This window comes from Ochotona curzoniae, unplaced genomic scaffold, assembly GCF_017591425.1.
Source record: "Ochotona curzoniae isolate NIBS_2020 unplaced genomic scaffold, NIBS_Ocur_1.0 contig_4645, whole genome shotgun sequence".
Taxonomy (NCBI): domain Eukaryota; kingdom Metazoa; phylum Chordata; class Mammalia; order Lagomorpha; family Ochotonidae; genus Ochotona; species Ochotona curzoniae.
Genome location: NW_024466353.1, coordinates 1,136,111 through 1,156,430, shown reverse-complemented (window position 1 = coordinate 1,156,430; position 20,320 = coordinate 1,136,111). Strand labels below are relative to the sequence as shown.

The 20,320-nt window shown below is 40.7% G+C and overlaps 1 protein-coding gene across 4 annotated transcripts in view; it reads left to right on the top strand.

The window, feature by feature from the left end:
* The window catches only part of ITPR2 (inositol 1,4,5-trisphosphate receptor type 2), a 400,740-nt gene that overhangs the window by 183,725 nt on the left and 196,695 nt on the right, over positions 1-20,320 (top strand). For all 4 annotated transcript variants that reach the window (XM_040987441.1, XM_040987440.1, XM_040987442.1 and 1 more), the window contains 2 exons: positions 7,315-7,443; positions 8,536-8,656. In XM_040987441.1, the coding sequence (XP_040843375.1) occupies positions 7,315-7,443; positions 8,536-8,656 (250 nt within the window). The remainder of the gene's footprint in view (positions 1-7,314; positions 7,444-8,535; positions 8,657-20,320) is intronic.

Sequence of the window (20,320 nt, the reverse complement as noted above, 5' to 3'; positions counted from 1 at the left end):
GTGTCACTAAATGAACATGGCTGGTTTTGACCCATGGCTGTAGTTTGCCTGCCCTTGGATTATTAAATAAAAATTTAAAGCATTGCATTTTTCACTGCAGAATTCCAACAACATAGAGCCTCCTTGGCATGGCGTAGGAGTTCAACAAAAGGGCTGATCTCAGATAACTCAACATGGTGGTTGAGGAGCAGCAGTCGGTGTTCCAGTTAAAAGCAATGCCTGTGGCACCACACACCATCGTAGGGAGCCTGGGTTTGGGTTCCAGCTGCAGTCCTCATTTCAGCACTCTGCTGCTGAGCACTCTGGAAAGAAGCAGGCGATAAATACTTGGGTTTGCGCCTCCTCATGTGGGAGACCAAGGCTGAGTTCCCAGCTCCTGGCTATTACAGACAACTGGGGATTGGGTCAGCTGATAGCAAATTTTCTTCCCCTGTCACTTTCATATAGATAAAATTAAAGTCAAAATAATTCGTGAGAACAAACAAATAGCATTAAGTACAAACAAATAGCATTAAGTACAAAGAATTTTAGAGCCAAGCCATGTATAAAAATCTGAAGCAAGAAAAATGGGGGAAAGGCAGGAAGATATTTATGTTTTTGGATAATAAGTTTTTTTTAAATGTAAAAGCTATGGCTGAAATTAGTTAAGGAAAATCATAGTTATTTCACTTTGAAAATTTATACTGAGGTTCATAGAAGCATAAATAAAAATAAACTTGTATAATACTTTAAATAAAAATAGACTTACAGTGATAATAATCATCACAAACTAAAACAGTAAGAAAGAACACCATTAATAAGAAAATAGAAGAAAAGCATTCATAATTTATAGAAGAGGAAATGCTAGTGGTTAATAAGCCTCCAAAAGTATACATAAAAATATGAAGGAAAATCCAACTTTCAAGTATCCAAGTTACAAGAAGACAAGAGAGTAATATACATTGGTGATGTTTTGTAACATGCATTTGCCTGGCTGTTGTTGAGACTATAATTTTATACAAATCTTTCTGAAAAAGAATTTTGGTGATGCGTTAAGAAAAATCTTCATATCTTTACCATGTTTTAAAAAATCTATTTGAGAGTCAGAGAAGGGGAAACAAAAGGAACAAGAGGTAGGTAGGTAGATAGATTATCTGTTGGTTCATTCCCCAAATACCTTCAACAGCTGATGTTGGACTGGACTGGTGCCGGCAGCTGAAATCTCAATCCGGGACAGTGACAGAAACCCAATTACTTTAGCTGTCACTGCTGTCTTCCAGGGTCTGTATTAGTAGGAAGTGGAGTCAGAATGAGCCCAGACACTCCTGATGCTTGCTGCTTCCACCCCTTTGTCAAGAATCAAGTCCTTTCACTTGCACCTGTCCTTGAGAAGTGATGAGGAGTGCTAGCAAGGATTTCTAGTGGGAGAATGTTGGGTTCCTTTATGCTGAAATACAGCAACAAATAGTTTAAATATAGCAAAATAATTCAATTATGATCTGTCTGTAAGATGGGATGTTAGACTCATGGAGAGGATTTTTTTTCATTAAGGATTTTTAATTGAGTGTTTTGAGGATAAAAAGTGGGATCCAAAGCTAGTTATCCAGGTTGGTTCCAGTCATGTGAAATGTGTATACCAAAGCAAGAAGGATGGAAGAACAAAGAGCAGCTCATTGTAATTTCATCAGATTTGTAGGCTCATGGGTCATTTTTCTACATTTTTGCTATGATTCTGACAATCAATATAGGTGTATATCGATATTCAGAAAAATGTTACCTTTAAAAAGAATGAGTTTAGAGTCCCAAGCACGACAGTTTTGTGTGTGATCAGGAACTTCAACCAAGTATCCCATGTGGGTGGCCAGGACCCAAGCACTTGGGCCATCTTCTGTTGCTTTTTCAGGCCCATGAACAGGGAGCAGCTGGGACTCAAGCCATTCTTTCACATGAGAAGACACAAACCACTTGGAGAAGTTTTAGCCACAGAAGTAAAGGGATGCAGATTAAAATACACGTCAAGGGCCATCTTCAACTTTTCCAGGAATATTTTTCCTATCTCTGAGGAATGCTGGAATGATCCTTAGGTTTGTGTTCTAGATGATCCAAGCTGTGCTAGTGACACAGGAGCAGGGGCTATGGCTGTTTACATTTCAGATGGGGTTGCAGTAGCCTTTGACTCCTTGGTTAAGATGTCCCTTGGATGTCATTTGTGGAGTAAGCCAGAAGATGGAACATCTTTCTTTTTGTTGCCCTGTGTTTTTAACTATCTAACTAGAGAGAGATGAAGTTCTGCAGGATACTGCAGCTCTGGTATTGGACAACACTTAGCATAGTCTGCTATCCTTGGGAGGGTGGCAGCCTCTTTTGGAGCAGTGGAAGAGAGCAATGTAAGAGGAGACATTTAGACATAATTGTGCCTAGCTATTTCACCTGATGTGTATGGATCCAGCCAGTAATTTTAGAGGGCCCTTTGTGTGTTGAGGTACTGAGTCTAATGATGAGCAGGCTAGGTTAGTAACTGGTATTCAGGAGGATAGATTCTAATTGTGGGAATGGTTTCTTGCCTGTTCTTTCCTCCAAACTGCAGTGGCTGATTTCTGCTTCACTTCCTGATATGCGTTGTAGTGATGGGAGTTATCTTAAGAGAGTTGGGATGCTGTTTGAGATGCCATAGGCCGTGTCAGAGTGCCTGAGTTCAAATCCAGACTGCTATCCAAACTCCGGCTCCTGGCTGATGAAGGCCTGGAGAGGCAGCAGGGTTGACTCATGCAGTTGGGTTCCTGTTACTGATGTGGGAGTCCTTGTTTTCAGTCTTGGCTCCTGGCTTCAGTACAAACTGCAGCTGTCACAGGGCACTTGGGAAATGAACCAGCCTATGCGTGTTCATTCATTCTTCCTCTTTATTTTCCTTTGTTTCCTTTTCTTCCTCCCTGTCCTTGTCACACATATTTCTGCCTCTTGAGAAACAAAACAAAATAAAAATCAAGGGGGCCAAATACAAAAATTATCTGAAGAAAGCTTATGATGAAATATTGGTTAAGCTTATATGTAATGTGTAGTCATTGTCCAGGTTTTTGGAAATTGGTTTTGGAGTTGGAGCTGTTTGTGCATGATCACTCATGAGAATGGAAGTGCCTTGTTAACAATGCAAGAAATGCAAAATAAAGCAATTTTTAAAGCATGATTGAGTCGACAAAAGGGGTCATTGGCTACAGGCCCAACAGTCAGTCCTAGCTGCAGACACACTGGAAGTTCCAAATATGTGGTTAGGGGTTAAAAACAGTAGGAGGGATAGATACTAAGGAAGTAAGTCCCCTGTTATCACTGTTTCATTGTTACAAGTGTTTACTTTATTATTAACAATGCCACCTTGTTTCCACTGTGTGATGATGGGTGGCAGTAGTTATGCTCTCCTTGCCTGGAACACAAGAGGCAGGCCAGTATGACTGGAGCCTGGGAATATCTTGGGGACATTGATGGGCTCTAAAAGGAGCTGTGTGCAGAGAACAGACACTGGTAAAACCTCAGCCAGGAGAGGGAGGTGGGGTCTGAGGCGGAAGTGTAGTGGTTACCCTACTCTCTCTCTTCCACAGAATCTGAGAGCAGGAGGTAGTAGGTGGCAGAAAGGGAACGTCCCGTGGTTTGTAAGCTTACTCATATGCAGGACCTCCCAGGGTCTGTACGACAAGAAGCTGGAAGCAAGAACAAACCTGGGAATCAAATCCAGGCAGACACCAGGATGCACCAGCTATTGTCCAAGTAACTGGGCCCTTGCCACCCATGTGGGAGACCCAAGTTACATTCTTAGCTCCTAGCATTTGCCTTGTCTAGCCCCTGGAATTGGGGGAATGCACCTGTGAGGGAAGATCTCTTTGTCTTTGTCTTGGGTAGACAAATGCCACCCTCACCCCCCACTTTTTTAAACAAAATAAAGAAAATGGTTTGTAACTTTGGTGATATATATCTTAGTTCATTCCCAAGATGCACTAAAGTATGATGGTGCATTGGAATGATGGAATAAAAATAGCCTTTTAAAGTAAGTGTTTAAATTTATAAGAAATGATATTACATGATTAGTACATGTAAACATTGAAACTTTAAAAGTACATGTATTACACAAAAAGTGATCCATACTGGGATTTTTTTTTATTGTTGTTTACATTGTATTATGTGATACAGTTTTATAGGCACTGGGGATTCCCCCCACCCCTCCCACCTCCCTCCCCCCATAGTGGATTCCTCCACCTTGCTGTATAACCACAGTTCAAGTTCAGTTGAGATTCCTTCATTGCAAGCATATACCTAGCATAAAGTCCAGCGTCTTATTGTCCAGATAAGTTCAGTGGCCTCTTGGGGAGACCTTCTCTGGTCTGAAGGTAGAGCTAACAGAGTAAAGTTCCGGTCAGTTAAAAGCCCCCAACAAAACCTCAGTATCAGTATACAACATTATGGAATTAATTGACATAGTGTTGAGTAAACAATATGTTAAAAATAATGCAAGTTCAATTCTTCAAAACATCTGGGTTGAGACAGTATCAATGACAGGTTCAAAAAATAACAAACAAAAATTACAGGTTAAATCAAGGCAAACATGTGGTATCTAACCTTTTGGGATTCGCTCATTTCCCTTAGCATTATAGTTTCCAGTTGGGCCCATTTAGCCACAAAGAACTGCATTTTGTTTTTTTTTAATAGCTGAGTAGTATTCCATGGAGTAGATGAACCAAAGCTTTCTTATCCAATCTTCTGCTGATGGGCTACTGTGGTATTATTTTATGTGAGCCATTTTGAATATTTACTATGAAGAACTAATAAAAATAAATGAAAGAGGGTATAAAGAAATATTGCCCTGTTGAAGCGATTTTTTTTTCCCCTTAAAAGTGTTTAAAGATTTTTATTAAGAAATGTGGCTTCTTACATTCTTGGTTACGTCCATGATTTTACCCCTTAGGATGGAAAGTGAAAATGTTATCATTCATGGGGGCCAGAAAAATTGCCTTGAATAATTATTTGATGTTTCTGTCCAAATGAGGAATAGCTTCCACACAGTTTTACAAACACAGAATTTTCACTGCTCAGCATTTTGAGGAAAGTCTTTGCTTAGAAAGAGATCCCTTCTAGTAGTCTATTGATTGACTAGACAGGACATTTCTAGGTGGAAGGTGTCCAGTTGTGAGTAACACAGTGTGGAGCTGTAATCACTCCACAGGGTCCCACAGAATCGCATGAAATCCCACTGCAGGAGCAAGATGGTTGTTAGGGCTATTGATGCCAAGATTGGTCTGCTCCGTATTCAACTCAAACATAGTTTTAATCTAGACATCAGTGTAGTACAGAGTAAAAGCCAATGCTAGAAAAAGTCAAAAATTATATAAATGTTAAATTCATGTTCATCAAGGGAGAATCAGTTTTTTTTTAAAAGATTTATTTTTATTATTTTTTCATTGGAAAGGCGGATATACAGAGAGGAGAGACAGAGAGGAAGATCTTCTGTCTGATGATTCACTCCCCAAGTGAGCGCAACGGGCCGATACTATGCCGATCCGAAGCCAGGAGCCTCTTCGGGGTCTCCCACGCGGGTGCAGGGTCCCAAAGCTTTGGGCCGTCCTCGACTGCTTTCCCAGGCCACAGGCAGGGAGCTGGAAGGGAAGCGGGGCTGCCGGGATTAGAACCGGCGCCCATATGGGATCCCAGGCGTGCAAGGCGAGGACCTTTAACCACTTGCTCCACCGCGCCGGGCCCGAGAATCAGTTTTATGCTGGTTTTGTGACCGCATTAAATTTTATTCCTGGGTTAGAGGTTTCACAAATACAGCCTAACCCAAAGTTAAGTTAAAACAGGAGTCCTTGGTAGGTTTCTTTCCTTTCTTAAATGAACTCATGATGTATGTGCCAGGTGTTATGATGTATGCTGGTGACCATAGAGGGATTACATAGTTTGACAAAACTTATTTTCTTGATTTGCACTGTTCCTTACTATAACCCTGTGAAATTAGGTATACTACGAATCTTACAGGTCTAATAATAACCTCAGGTGGGTGTTGATTGATTGATCAGAAGAGAAAGTGAATTGTCCACATGGGAGGCAACTTGGGCAACTTCTCCATTTGGCAAATGCTGGTCTTCCAGGCCAAAACACCTAGACACAGGTGGTCTGTGCATTAAAAAAGGAAAAAGAAAAAAATGAACCTTGGTGGAGAGCATGTTAATCTCCTTTTATCTTCTGTTTTCCTTTCCAGATCTTTGCTGGATTGCCCCCTGCAGCTTGGGCAAATGTTAAAAGGGAATGTGCAGGGAGATACAAAATGATTATTAACTATACTTCCCAGTTTCTTATACTTGTAATGAGTTTTTAATATCTTCAATTGAGTGGAAAAGTTTTTTTTTTTTTTAATTGGGGGAGGCAGTTCAGAGAGAAAACAACATGCATGTAAGAGAAAGGAGAGGCAGGGACCAACAGGATCATCCTCTGCCTGTGGCTCCAGCATCAACATTGAGCACTGATTCATATCTCAGCTGCTCTACTTCTAATCCTGCCTTCTGCTCATGCCTGGAAGAGTAGTGGAAGGTGGTCCAGGTTTTTGGGACCTTGCACCCATGTGGGAGATCTAGTAGAAACTCTTGGCTCTGAGCTTTGGATCAGCACATCTCTCCATTGTAGTCATTTGGGGGAGTGAACCACAAGATGCAATCTCCTCTCTCTACCTCTGCTTCTTTCTCTCTGTAAAAGCTGTCCTTTAAATTAAAATACACGAATCTTAAAAAAGAGAGATAGAAAGAAGAAGCAAACCAGGAAGAAAAGGTGGCAGCCCAAGGGATGATCAATTCAGGACTGCCATTATGAGCCAGCTCAGAGAAGATGCTACAAAGAGTGATAAAGTGCTTATGGCTTTTGGGCAGAAGTATTACTCTTCACAGCAACATTACAAAGCAGAAGTTGGGGTGGACACTGAGTTCAGTGGCTAATGTGCTGTTTGGGATGCCCGCATCCTAAATCAGAGTGCCTGGGTGCAAGTTCTGACTTTGCTGCCTGGTGTAACTTCCTGCTAAAACATACCTGGAAGGTTCGAAGTTAGGTGCCTGCCACCCATGTGGGAGACCTGAATGGCTCTGGGCCTTTGGCATTGGCTCAGGCTCCTGCTGTTGCAGACATTTGGGAAGTGAACTATGATGATTTCTGTCTCTCTTGGCCTTTCAGGTAAAACAGTAAATAATGTATCAAAAGCAGTTAGAAATATTACAATTTCAGGACAGTATTTGGAATGTTCTAGCATTGAGTAAAACTGCAAAGATGTGATAAAACATTCATTTTTCAGTTGTTTGTTTTTGTCTCCAGGTTTGCAACACAACCACAGACAGGAAGCATGCTGACATGTTCCTGGAGAAGTGTGTGACCGAGTCCATCATGAGCATTGTGAGCGGTTTCTTCAATTCTCCCTTTTCAGACAACAGTACCAGCCTCCAGGTAACTTCAGCACACACAGCATCCTTATCTGGGTAGGAACAGCTTTGCCTTGTTCAAAAAGTCATTTCCTGTGTTGCTGATGATGAGCCTTGTGCTATTTACCATTCATGACCCTTGGTGAGCTTTTCGAAACTTGTTTTAAGAGCCCACGTTTGAATTGAGTTCTTTTCTCTCTAAACAGAATAATCCAAATGTTGACTATTTGGCAAGTGTTGAAAAATGTTGTGATTCTAGTAATGACTAGGCATTTTGGCCCAATAGTTTGTTCACTTTAGAAATTCATTAGAAAAAATTAGCAGAAATTTATATATCAATTTGTTCATGCAAGTCTATGTGGTACTTAAAGACAGACATCAATCGTAAATGTTCACACATGGAGATACAGCTCATAAGTCACAGTACATCTGTAGGCTTCCTAGTTACATGGCAATTAAAAATCACTTTTAAAAGTAAATGGAGGAAGCAAGTAAAATTATCATGAGGTCATATTTGCAGAATTTGGGTATAAGATCATGCAAGTCTGTTTTTATGTAGATGTCATTGAAAACTCAGGCAACAAACACTTCAGAATGGATTCTGATTATCTCACTGTTGTTGGATTATTGATGCTTTTCACTTCTGTGGTTTCTGTAGTTTCTACAATGACATGTATTCTTATACAAATGCCTTTGTAATTAAATTTTTCCTAGGGAAACAATTTAAATAATTTGCCACAGCTCTGTAAAAATTTTTCATGCTTCACAACAATGGTTGTCTCCTTCAATTGGCCAACCTACAAAACTAAAACAGGCATCTGGAAATGAAATCAGGAGTCATTCCAATATGTTTGAATTCCTTATTGGCTTCAAGGTGTGCTAAATTTTTCCTGACTAAAATGCAAATCACTGATTTTCAATTGCGTTTGGCATGGGTCCCATTATGAAGTGGGAGCCTCATATGTGATTGTTAAATGAGGTGTTTTGTACACAGCACGGAGACTCAACCACTTGCATTGCGTTTCCTTGCGACCACACTCTGACATGGGGAGAGCACATTAGGCACAAGGGAAGCTGGGTGAGCAGCTCGACTTTACCCAGCTCTCTGTGCTTTCAGACACACCAGCCTGTCTTCATTCAGCTGCTGCAGTCTGCCTTCAGAATTTACAACTGCACCTGGCCAAACCCGGCCCAGAAGGCCTCCGTGGAGTCCTGCATCCGAACCTTGGCCGAAGTGGGTGAGTCACTGTGCCAGATCTTCCTTATTTTCACATCACTTGAACAAAGTGGGATTTTGCCTTCCGGTTTCCAGCTGATGAAGACAGCAGGTGTGTCTGTGAGGCTGGGTGGCAGTGATCAACAAGTGATTCTGAATACTACATCCTTTGTGGGAGGAAAATGCAATGATATCTCAAACTTAGACGCCATGTTATTTCCTTTGGCATTTGAATATGGCTGCAGGAGTACTTACAGGAATGGTTTTGGGTCACTGTTATCTTTGATTTCATTGTAGAGCTGTCTGTTAAGCAGTGTGATTAATACTTTCATGTGACAACTGGTCTTTTTGAAGGCTGTGTGGTCTCCCATATTTGTTTGAAATCTGTCAGCGTTTCTGGTGGGTCTAGAACTTGTACAAAGCTTCAGAAATTATAAATGAAGTAGGAGGCAAGGAGGAAACTACATGAAGGTTAGCAGGTTCTCAGAGAATCTCAGAGATCCTTCTAGAGCGTGTGTGAGAGGCTTGAAGAGGGTCACCCACTGGTTGTGGAGGAGTAGAGGGAGAAGACCTACAGACATCCTAAGAGATGACTCATTGGCTACGTTGATGTTGACACTGTGGAGGGCAGATCCTGTGTACTGTGTACTCATTATCACTGTAAACCCTGAGAAGTTAGCACCTGCAGTGCTGGCCCATTTACATGCGTTATCTCCCTTAATCCTTAGTTTCTCTGATTAATGAATTTTATAGTTGAGAAACCAATTTACTCCATGATTACGTGATATGTGATTACATGGCTTACCTAGTTAATAATTCATTTTTAAAGTTTCCTTCCCCATCTGCAATTCGACCTAAGTGATTTTGTATCGGAATTTAATGTTCGCCTCGATTTTCATTTGAATGTACTGAAAAGCAGTTATAACCCAAAAGGATCAATTGGAAGTCAGAAGAACTAATTGACACATGATGGAGTTTGTCTAGGTGATGAATGGTAAGTGAGGATGACACATAATTGATCCCTCAGCCAATAGGAAGCAGATGCACATGGCCACCGCACCTCCAGCATCCTTCTTGGGTCTGTCAGGCTCTTCCACTGGGTCAGACTGCTGTTCCCTGGGGATTGCTTCATCACCCTACTTGGCTGCTGATCTCACGTGCTACTTCTGCTGGGCATCCTGTTCCCCTAGAGCCCCCAAAGCTCTGTGCCCCAACTTGAGTTCTTAGTCTTTTCTCCTGACAGCCTCTCACGGCCATCTCCGTTTGGGCCATCCAGTAGTTTCTTTATTAGATGTCTATAATTGTCAGAGGGACACAATGTCAAAATAATTCTATCTCTGTATTTTAGATTGTAAGGCATTCTTTGTTCCTTTTTTTAAAATTTTTTCTTCTCTTCCTTTCCTCCCTTCCTCCCTTGCTCAGTATTAAACAAATGCAATCAGGGAAAATAACAATTGGTCCTCCACAGGTCATATGGGCATACTGCTTATTCTTAACATTTGGGGGCTAATGTTGGCAGCCCAGCAAGTTAAGCTGCCACCTTGCCAATTTGGCATCCCATATACATTGGTTCAAGTCTCAGCTGCTCCACTTTGAATCTGGTTCCCTGCTAATGTGCCTTCCATTTGGGAGAATGAACCAGCATATGTAAATCTACTCTGCCTTTTAAATAAATAAATCTTAAGAACAAAAGAAAACCACAACCAGCCAACCAAGCCAAAGAATTACAAGAGACAAGGAACTTTGAGCTGCAGAGAGATTCTTTGACTCTGCATGCTGTCCCCCAGGAGGTTCATGGTATACTCCATCAGCTCTTGACAAGCAGAATAGCAAAGCTTTGGGACTTTTCAAACAGTTGATGAAACTGTGTCAGTCTTTCAATTCTCAGTGGTAAGATTTTTCTGCTGTTTTCTGTACAGACCTAAATTTAACAAGACCTATGATTTAACAAGAAATTTTAATTCCTTTTTATATACTTTTAAAACATGTGTGATAAGAATCTAGAAAGTAATTTTACTTGGGGGCAGGTGTTCAGCCTAGCAGTTAGGACCCTGCTCAGGTGCCCATGTGTCCTATCAGGTTTGAGTGCTGGTTCCACTCCTGGTTCCAGCTTCCTGCTGATGTGCATTCTGGGAGACGGTAGGGATGGCTCGGATGGTTGAGTTCCTGCCACCCATTTGGGAGACCTGAGTGAGATGTGGACACATGGTTCCAACTTGGAACAGCCCTATTGGCATTGGGGAAAGAACCAGTGGATAGAAGATCCCTTTGTCTTGTTTGTCTCTCCCTATTTCTTTTTCTTTTTCTTTTTCCTTTCTTTTCTTTCTTTCCTTTTCTTTTTCTTTCTTTCTTTCTTTCTTTCTTTCTTTCTTTCTTTCTTTCTTTCTTTCTTTCTTTCTTTCTTTCTTTCTTTTTCCTTTCTTTCTTTCTTTCTTTCTTTCTTTCTTTCTTTTTCTTATTATTATTATTTCTTTTTATTTGAAAGGGAGATTTACAGAGAGAGAGGGAGAGAGACAGAGATCTTCCATCTACTGGGTCACTCCCCAAATGGCTGCAGTGGCCAGTCTGAGACCAGGAGCCTGGAGTTTATTCCAGGTCTCCTACTTGAATGCAGAGACCTGAGGATTTGGGCCATCTCTTGTTGCTGTCCCAGTCCAGTATCAGAGCTGGACCAAAAGTGGAACAGTCAGGACCATATGGGAGGCTGACATCTCAAGTAGAAGTTTACCCACAGTAGTGACCCCATCTGCCTCCTTTTTTTTTTTCAAATAAGCAATTATTAAATATTTTGAAGAATTAATTTTGTCTGACTCCATCATGCTGGGGGTTTGTCAAAGTGTTGATACCCACAAAAGCTCAACCCTGTCCTTAGGAGGAGATGTGTTTTCCTCATGTGTGCTCTCTACCACCTGTAGTCACCAGGCTCTGGAAATCCTGTGCCCGTAACCAACTCTGCCTCTCCTTTGTCTCTCCCTCCTCCTGGGCATTTTTCCACCCTACGCTCCTGTTTTCTTGAACTGGTGCTGGACATCGAGTCCTTCCTCTTCAGTATTTCATCACTTCAATAAAATTGCCATGGGCTGAATCTCCCTTAGGATAGCCTCTCTTGTTGGTCTGCAAACATCAGCACCCAGTCCACCCACGAGAGGCATCCTTGGTCTCAGCAGTCAGGATGGATCGCTCCTTGGGTCACTTGTGCTGGATATGACACAGCCCTGACCTTCCTGCTTGCTCTCGGTCTGCTGGTTCACCTACGGGCGCCATGTGACAGCAGATCAAACTCCCATGGCTGTGTATTGCGCATAGTATTGCTTTCTTCCTGCAGTTTCCGCTTATGGCTACTACTTGCCATCTTTTGTAGTACTTGAAAATGTTCATCTCAAGGTCCTTCCTGAGAGTTTTCATTGATCTCCAGGCTCACATCTGAGCTCTCCCTGTTCGATTGCTTGTCCCCTTCTCACAGTCTTCACATTATGCCATTGTAGGTGCCAGTGTCAGCACCTCCCCCCAACCCCATTAGATCTGGAAGGTTAACAGGTGTGAACTGGCTGTCAGGTGGACGTTAGCAGAAAGCTGCTGAATAGACTGAAGGTGAGAAAAATGTCTCTTAAGGTTAAGTCACATCGTTCTTGTTTGTTTGCAGAAGGACTTAGGATCAAATGAAACATTCAGAAATGAAAGTGTAGGGTAACAAAAGTGTCTAATACATAGTAATTGAGAGCATGAAATATTCACATAAAAGAAATTAGGAAGAATGCAATAATTATCTTCAGCTGTTTGAACGTGAGAATGGGCTTCTTACATGTATGGTCAGGGTTAGGACTGGACTTAGGTCCTCATCTCATGTTGTGGCCCTTGCACATGGTGTGGCTCTGCTTTAATGTCTTGTCCCTCAGTTGCCACTTGTTGGATTCCTCTTGTCAATTGGACTTCAGCTCAAAATTCTGATGCCCAGTGAAGTGTTTTGGTACCTTCCATCAACAGTTCCTCAGTTTCTGTCTTTTGTCATATATTTTATTTCCCTCTTAGTATTTGTCACTGTTTGAAAACATCTTGCTTGTTTATTTATTGCTTTGCTCTCTACTTCCTTGTTTAGGCTGTAGGCTTAAAATAAAGAGTTGACTTACTGACCATGAGGTCCAGGAGGTATCTGGTGCTGGCTGAGCCTGTTACTACATGTTTGTTGACTGACAGACAGTCTGGGTGTTCTGTGCTTAGTATAGACTGATTCACAAAATTTAAGTGACATTTCCAATCAATAAGTAGTTGAGATGTATTTAAATACAAATTTCCCCCATGTTTTAAATGTAGCTGTATCACATTGTTGTGAAAGCTCTGTTTTGAGAATCTAATTGTACACGTTAGAACTATGACAACTGGGATTGCAGCCCTTCCTTCCAGGAAGAACGAGGGCCCTCGTGAGCCGAGGAGAGGAGGTTGGCATTGTCGGTAGTGCAGGGCTTGGGAAAACAGGCAGAAAAGGTAGGCGATGGCTTGTTTCAAGGTTAGGAGTTAAGCAGGAATGTTCCTTATTATGGCACACCAGGCATTTTGGTTGGTTATCGTGAACTTCCTGTTTTCATGGAAAATTGTCCCCTTCTGGAGTTCAGTCTGTTTGCATCTCATGCCAGCTGTTGTTCTGGGCTGCTGGGACCTAGTGCAGAAGTCTGGTTCAAAACAATGGCATCTTGTAGGCCTTGATTAACAATGGGTGGGGATCCATCTCTAGTGTTACAACTTAGTTGCAAAGTCAACTGCCTTTCAACAACACTTTAAAAGTTCCCAGAGACATTGACAGCTAATACAAATCAGATAATAGGAACTATTCTACAAGTATTACAAAGAACAAAGAGTATACATTTATAAAATGTAACAAATTCAGGAGAGTAGGTTGTGTTCATAAAGTACATTTTAGTGCATTTACAAACTGGTCCCATAAAGGCAGATCAATTATAGTAGCATTTACATGATACGTTATGATTTATAAAGTATCTCAAGCACATAAATTCACTTCATTTGTCATCATTAGAAATACTTTGCTGTCTTCTTTATTTGTTAATTGAATACAGGAAGTAATAAAAAAAAATCAGCCAAAGCACTTTCCAAATCCGCACTTAACTTTTCTGAGATCAGTGAGTCTTGGATCTGGTGACTGGATGGATTGGAGGTCATTTCTTGCTCCATTTTACAAATGGGGAAATGAGATTAACAAGATTAGGCTTATTGATCAATGAAATGTTAAGTTGACAGAGACAGAAATGGAATCCAAGCTCCTTCTGGATGGACAGACCAGCATGCGTTTGTGATTTTCTATCATAAGTCAGTTTAGTTTAACAGGTTACAATCTGTTTTATACCTTTAAGATAAAAAATACAGGCTCTGGTACTGAGGTAACCTGTTATTTATATACCTATCGCCTATTAGAATGCATGTTAGAGTGGTGTCTGTTGCGTTTCCCATCCAGCTCCCTGCTCATGTGCCTGGGAAAGCAGCAGAGGATGGCCCAAGTACAGAGAGAGGAACAGAGAAGGGAGGGAGGACAGGATGGAGGAAGGTGGGGGTAGAGATCTATCTGTTTATCTGTTTTCCATTACTGGTCACTCTGAAAATGGCTGCACCAGCCAGGACTGGGCCAGGCAGAAACTAGGAGCCAGGAGTTGGGCCTCCATCTAGGTATCCCAAGTGTGCGGTGGGGCCCTAAACTTTGGCCATCTTCACTGCTTTCTCATGCTCAATAGCAGGGAGCTAGATTGGAAGCAGAATAGCCTGGACTTGAACCAGTGCTCCAATATAGAAAGATGTGTTGCAAGCAGTGGCTTAATGTGCTATGCCATAATGCAGGCATCAATAAATTTTTTTCTTTAAAAAGTTACAAAATACATATTAAGACAATGATTTAAGCTGCACATGAAACAAATGCATATAATTTTTCAAATAACTTAAAAAGAAGGAGCTAGTGAATTAGTCTTTTAGGTTTCTGTTTTCCCCCTGAAAATCTTTTGTAAAAAAAAAATACTTATTATATATTGCTTTCTCTTTCCCTTGATCAGTACTCTGTAGGCTTGCTGAAGTGGTATCGGTTAGGCTACTGTTCAGTATTTTGAGCCTATGATCCATTGTGAGTTTACTATGTCATGTCAAGTTTTTCTGATAAAACTTCATCAGCTTTTAAAAATGGAATGCACACTCAGCTAGAGGTTGCTCTGTGTCATGGTGGAGCTTTATAGTAACAGGATGTATAGTAATTGTGTAATAGGGACTATCATATCTAGAGGTGAAGATACAATGCAGTATGCATCTCTACTTCCAAATCAAAGATGAATTTCCAATGAAACTTTTCAATATATCTTGACAATAGGATTCTGGACTCTCTGTCATTGTCCATGCCCACAATGTCAGGATAAACTTAAAGAGTAGAATGATGGACTTAGAACTGCTTTTGAAGGACTATACTACTGTGATAATACAGAGGAAATTATTGGGGCGGTGGGTAGGGACTGAGGAAGAGGGCAAGGGAAATCCCAGAGCCTATGGAACTGTATCATATAATAATAATAATAATAATAATAATAATAATAATAATAATAATAATAAGTGCCCTCAGTTGCTTTTCCTCAGTTTACTCATTCATAAAAAATATATAGTGAACCTTGGAAAAAGTGCTTTGAGAAAAAGCATTCAATAACTTCCATATTATTTCATTTAAAAAGGAATGGTGCTCCTTGTGTTTTGAATCTTCAAATGGGATTAATGTTGGGTACTTTTTTGGCAGCACAGTCTGTTTTGTGAGTGGAAATTCTGTAAAATATCTTTTACAAATGGTCTGAATACTGAGCGTCAATCTTCAAGCCAATTTTCCCTCAAGATTTAAACATGTAGAAAATATTAACTATTTGAGAAGAGAAACTCAGTCTCTGAAAAAATAAATGCTATTTAGGATTTTCTAGTTGATTGCATAGAGTCTGACATAATATGCTCTTGCGAGTATAGCTTTTATAATCTCTATTTTTTTAAATTGTTACAAGACAGAATAAGATCTTACAAAAATTTTCAGCTATTGTTTGGTTGATATATAATGATTTTTCATTTCTGAAGGGCTTTATACTGATTGGGGCTTTATACATGTGTGAAACCATTATCTTCTGCTGGTAATGAATTTCCAGTACATTGGAGGTAGAGATAACCTAGAAAGAAATCACAAAACTGAAGAAAACTCATAATTCATCTGGGGTCTGCCTTGATGCCTAGAACAATGGTATGCACTCAGTGACTACTTAATGTGTGAATAAAGTAAATGCAAGAAAGAAAAATGAAGAAATGTCCTACTCTTGTTATGGGCTTCATCATATACCATTGTATGACTATGTTATAGTTGGAGTAGCCCCACTGTTAAGTCTTTATGTTGTTTCTAATGATCTTGTGTAGGAAAGAGAATAAAATAAATGTCTGTCAATTCACGAATTTCTGGCATTACGTGAATTTTGATAGATCCTGCCTGCTGAAGAGACTGTTCAGTTTATACCCTGTGAACAGTATATGGGAGAGTTGATCATGCAGGATGTGGAATTTGTGACAGTCTAAGAAGCAAAACATTTTTTGAGCATGAAACATTATTTATATATTTGAGAGTTAGGGGTTGGTTCACTCACCCGTATGTTTAGAATGGACAGAACTGGGATGGGCCAATGCTAGGAGTTGGGCTATGGAAAGTGGATCTGCATCCCCCATACAGGTGGCACAGACCCAGTCAGTGCCTCTCAAGGGGCTGCATTGGCAGGGATTTGGAGTCAGGAATGACAGGAGTTGAATCCTGGCAACTTAATGTGGGTCACGGGCATCCCAACCAGTAACTACATCACCGGCCAACCACTGGCCCCTGGTCCAGCCTTAAAAAAAAAAAAAAGAAAGGAAGAAAACCGTTTTTCTGTGATTGGATCATTTTAGTTCCTTTATTGTAAACTGCCATTTCTTGTAATTTAATTACTTTTTCCAATTGGTTTTCTTTTTTTATTAGTGATTTGTATAATCATTGATGTATTAAGGAAACGGGCTCTTGGCCTGTAGCAGTTTGCTTTCTTAATTTGTCATTTGAGTTTTTATTTTTGGCTTGCATATGTTTCTGTCTTCCTTTAGGCCTTTTAGGTTTCCTTTCATCTTCAGAACAGCCTTGATCACTCTGAGATGTTGTTGTTTGAATTCTTACGAAGATTTTCATGGTTTGTCTGCTTGCTTGTGATTTTGGTGTTGGCTCTTTCAAAATTAGAGCTGTAGGATATGAGGAGTGGGATTAACTTTATTTCTTCCAGATGACTAGTCAGGTGTGCCAGTGTTTGTTTTGTGAGTATCCCATGAAAATTGTGTGCTTTGCTTAACTGGAGGGTTCATTGAGAATCCCCAGAACATTCTGAACACCACACGTGACTTGTGGTTAATGTCTTCAATGTTCTTACTGTTTTCAAACACTTCAGTGCATCCTTACGGGTTTATCCTAGGCTCCTTAACATGCTGTAGAAATGGTACCTCACTCTCCCCACGCCATTGCACCTGCCCTGTGCTCCAGCTCTTTCTTGTTCTTACGACCTGCACAGGAGTGCCTGACAACGACCCACGTTTGCTAATTAATGCTTACGTATCTGTTACCTTTTTCCCTTGCCTGTCAGTGATCTAGCTAAGCATCGTCCCCCTCCCCTCCTGCTATGGCTCCTATCACTGTCCATATATGTTCTCAGAGATTGGGTTCTGGTAGATATCATCAGTAATTTCATCTAATCAAAAATATGTAACATGCAATGTGTAATGATTAATAATTAGAAATAGATTTTGATTACATCTTAAAATTGTAGCAAAGACTTGTTGTTTCCAGAGAATTTTTAGGATTTATAAGCCTAATGAGAAAGTTAGCCTATTTACATACCTGCATGTAAATACAGCTCACTTCAGAGGACTAATTATTGCCAGGCACAGCTCCTCAAGATAAACCCATTGATAACAAATCTTCTCTCCTTTAATTTTTTTTTTTTAAGAATTCCATCCACTTATCTGCTGACAGTGTATCCTTAATCAGAGAGTATCTCAGTTGCATTGTGACTTAAAACTAAAATAGCAACAATTATTTTTTAAACATTTTAAAGTTTAATGTGAGCCTGTCTGTTCAGTGCCACAGTTGGGTTAGTGCTCCAGGCCTGGAGCTGGGCTTTCAGCAGTAAAGTCAGGAGCTCTTTCTTAGAGAAAGGCAGAGGTGGAAAATCGTGAGTCATCGCAAGCATAATTAGTCCCCAGTGTATGTCCCGGGTGACATATCTACACACCACTGAGCTCGGAGTCTTTTCTCTCGCTTAATAAGAGTAACTTGAGTTTGATCATGTTTTTGATTACCTCTCATAGAATGGTTACTTACTTATTAATATCCTTCTAAATGAACTCATGATTCTTTTCCTAGTCAGAATTGCCTTTTCCCTGTGTTTCTGCTTTTATTTTTAAACAATGGAAAGCTAAATTAGCACTGTCGATTTTGGTTTTAGATTATTATTTATACTGTTTTGACAGTGACTCCGTTTCAGGCCATGCCTTTCCACACATTCATGTCTTTTACAACAGATTGAAAAAGCTTTCTCATTATCTACCAGGGACTGTTTTATCTCAAATTCTGTTTTTCTCAAGTGCATAGTTAATTTTCTTTTATTGCCTAGAAATTGTGCTTTAGCTGTTGGCTGGAATTTAGCTTGAGGCAAGGGAAAATTGTATGTGACCAATTTGTGTGGTTTATGCTAACACAGGAGACTAGAATCAAAGTGTTAGAATTTTGGAAAAACAAACTAATGTTGAAAGCAATTGGGGTTGGTAGAAGGTCTCAGGCTGGCCTGTCCATGGTGCTGTTCAGAAGAACATGGAGTGGCAGCAACTTACCGGAGCATCTCAGGCTGGGTGACACATCCCCGAACTCACCAATGGAAGGCCTGTGTTGTTTATAAAGGTAACTTCCTTGTACTGAATCCCTGTGGTGTGAGAATAGAGGTGTCCTGATTGAGTAAACCTCTATGTGACTCACATGTCCATCAACAAAGCCTAATGATGGGATTTCAGAAAGTTCATGGAAAACAAAGTTGAGAAATGTTCATTTTGATGCAAAAAATCCCGAAACCCATACATAGAAGAGATATTCAGGAAGTTCATAGAAAGTGCCTATGATGAAAAAGCTGGGCGTGGATTTGAAGACAGTGTCACACCAAAGTAAACTTGTGGGGTTTTAAAAAAGATATATTTATTTCTTTGAAAGCCACAGTTAGTAGAAAATGAAAGACACAGAGAGAAAGAGCTCTCCATGTGTTGTTTTGTTCCCCAAGTGCTTGCAATGCCTAGGGTTGAGGCATGCTAAAGCCAGGATCCAGGAGCTTCATCCACGTCTCTTATCAGTGATGCGGGGACCCAAGCACTCAGGCCGTCTTCTGCTTCTTTCTCAGATGTATTGGGATCATATTCATTCCATTAGGGAACTGGGTAGAAAATGGAGCAGGCAGGAGTCCAACCAGTGCCCACAAGGGAGATTACATCCCAGGTGGTGGCTTAAGTGCTACACCACAATAACACCCCCACAAACTCACTTTTAAATTGTTTCCCATGAACTTTCTGAAACAATGTTAGGTTTGGCAAGCAGTTCACATGTAACTGATTCTTAAAGAGGAGGGAGAAAAGTCCTGATGATCTCTGTTTAAGCAGCAGTGGGAACCTGGTCGTAACATGTTTTGAGTGCTGTTGAGGTTTGTAATTTTTTGTTGTTGTTGTTACTTAGAAAATAATGTGGAAGAAGCAATGTCTTCTGTTTGACTTTTGAATATTTACAGCGAGCACAGCTTACATGGGAAAGAGCCAGAAGAGGGTGAAAGCTTTGCCAGGGTTTGATCCTGGTGCAGAATTAGGCATTTCTGAAACTATGTGCTTTCTGGCAGTGTCCAAGCCTTCTGTCCCTCATATGGGATGGAAGTGCAGTTGTCCTGCTGCATGGGAAGGACACAAGCAATGACACTGAATGCTTTGGAAAGGGGAACTTGCCCATAAACATTAGGAAAGTATCCGCTGGGGAGATGTGGGCAGTGATAAAGCAGATGGTTTGCCTGCTAGCAGTTATTATTCTCTTAAAATGTCAACTTGGATTCTTGTTGAAACTGGTATCTTTTTTTGTGTTGGTGGTCAAAATTGTATGTTTTTAGAGAAGCTTTTCGAAGTTTCGGTTTGAGGGAATTTTATCCAGTGAAACACTGTGGTCTTCAGTCAATTGTTACATGGAGCAAGCCAAATTCTGTGACCTACCTACCTACTTACCTTCCTTCCATCCATCTATCTGTCCCTTCGTCTATCCATCCCTCCGTCCTTCCATCCATCCACCTACCCATCCATCCATCCATCCACCTACCCATCCATCCATCCATCCATCCATCCATCCATATCTCTCACTTCCTAAAATGTAATTTTTCTGATTCGGTTCCCCTTCCTCTGGTGCTGCCCGTGGCTCTGTTTAGTCAGAGAGGAGGGCCTGAGCCACCCAGCTCTTTATCTGTGATTCTTCAGTGATTTGCCCCAGTGATTCTGCACATCGCTGATTTTTCCCCATTTACACTGTACATCTGGGAAGACCTGTTCCAACTCTAATCTCTTGTGGGCACTTTGTTCTTTCCCTTTTATCGCAGGA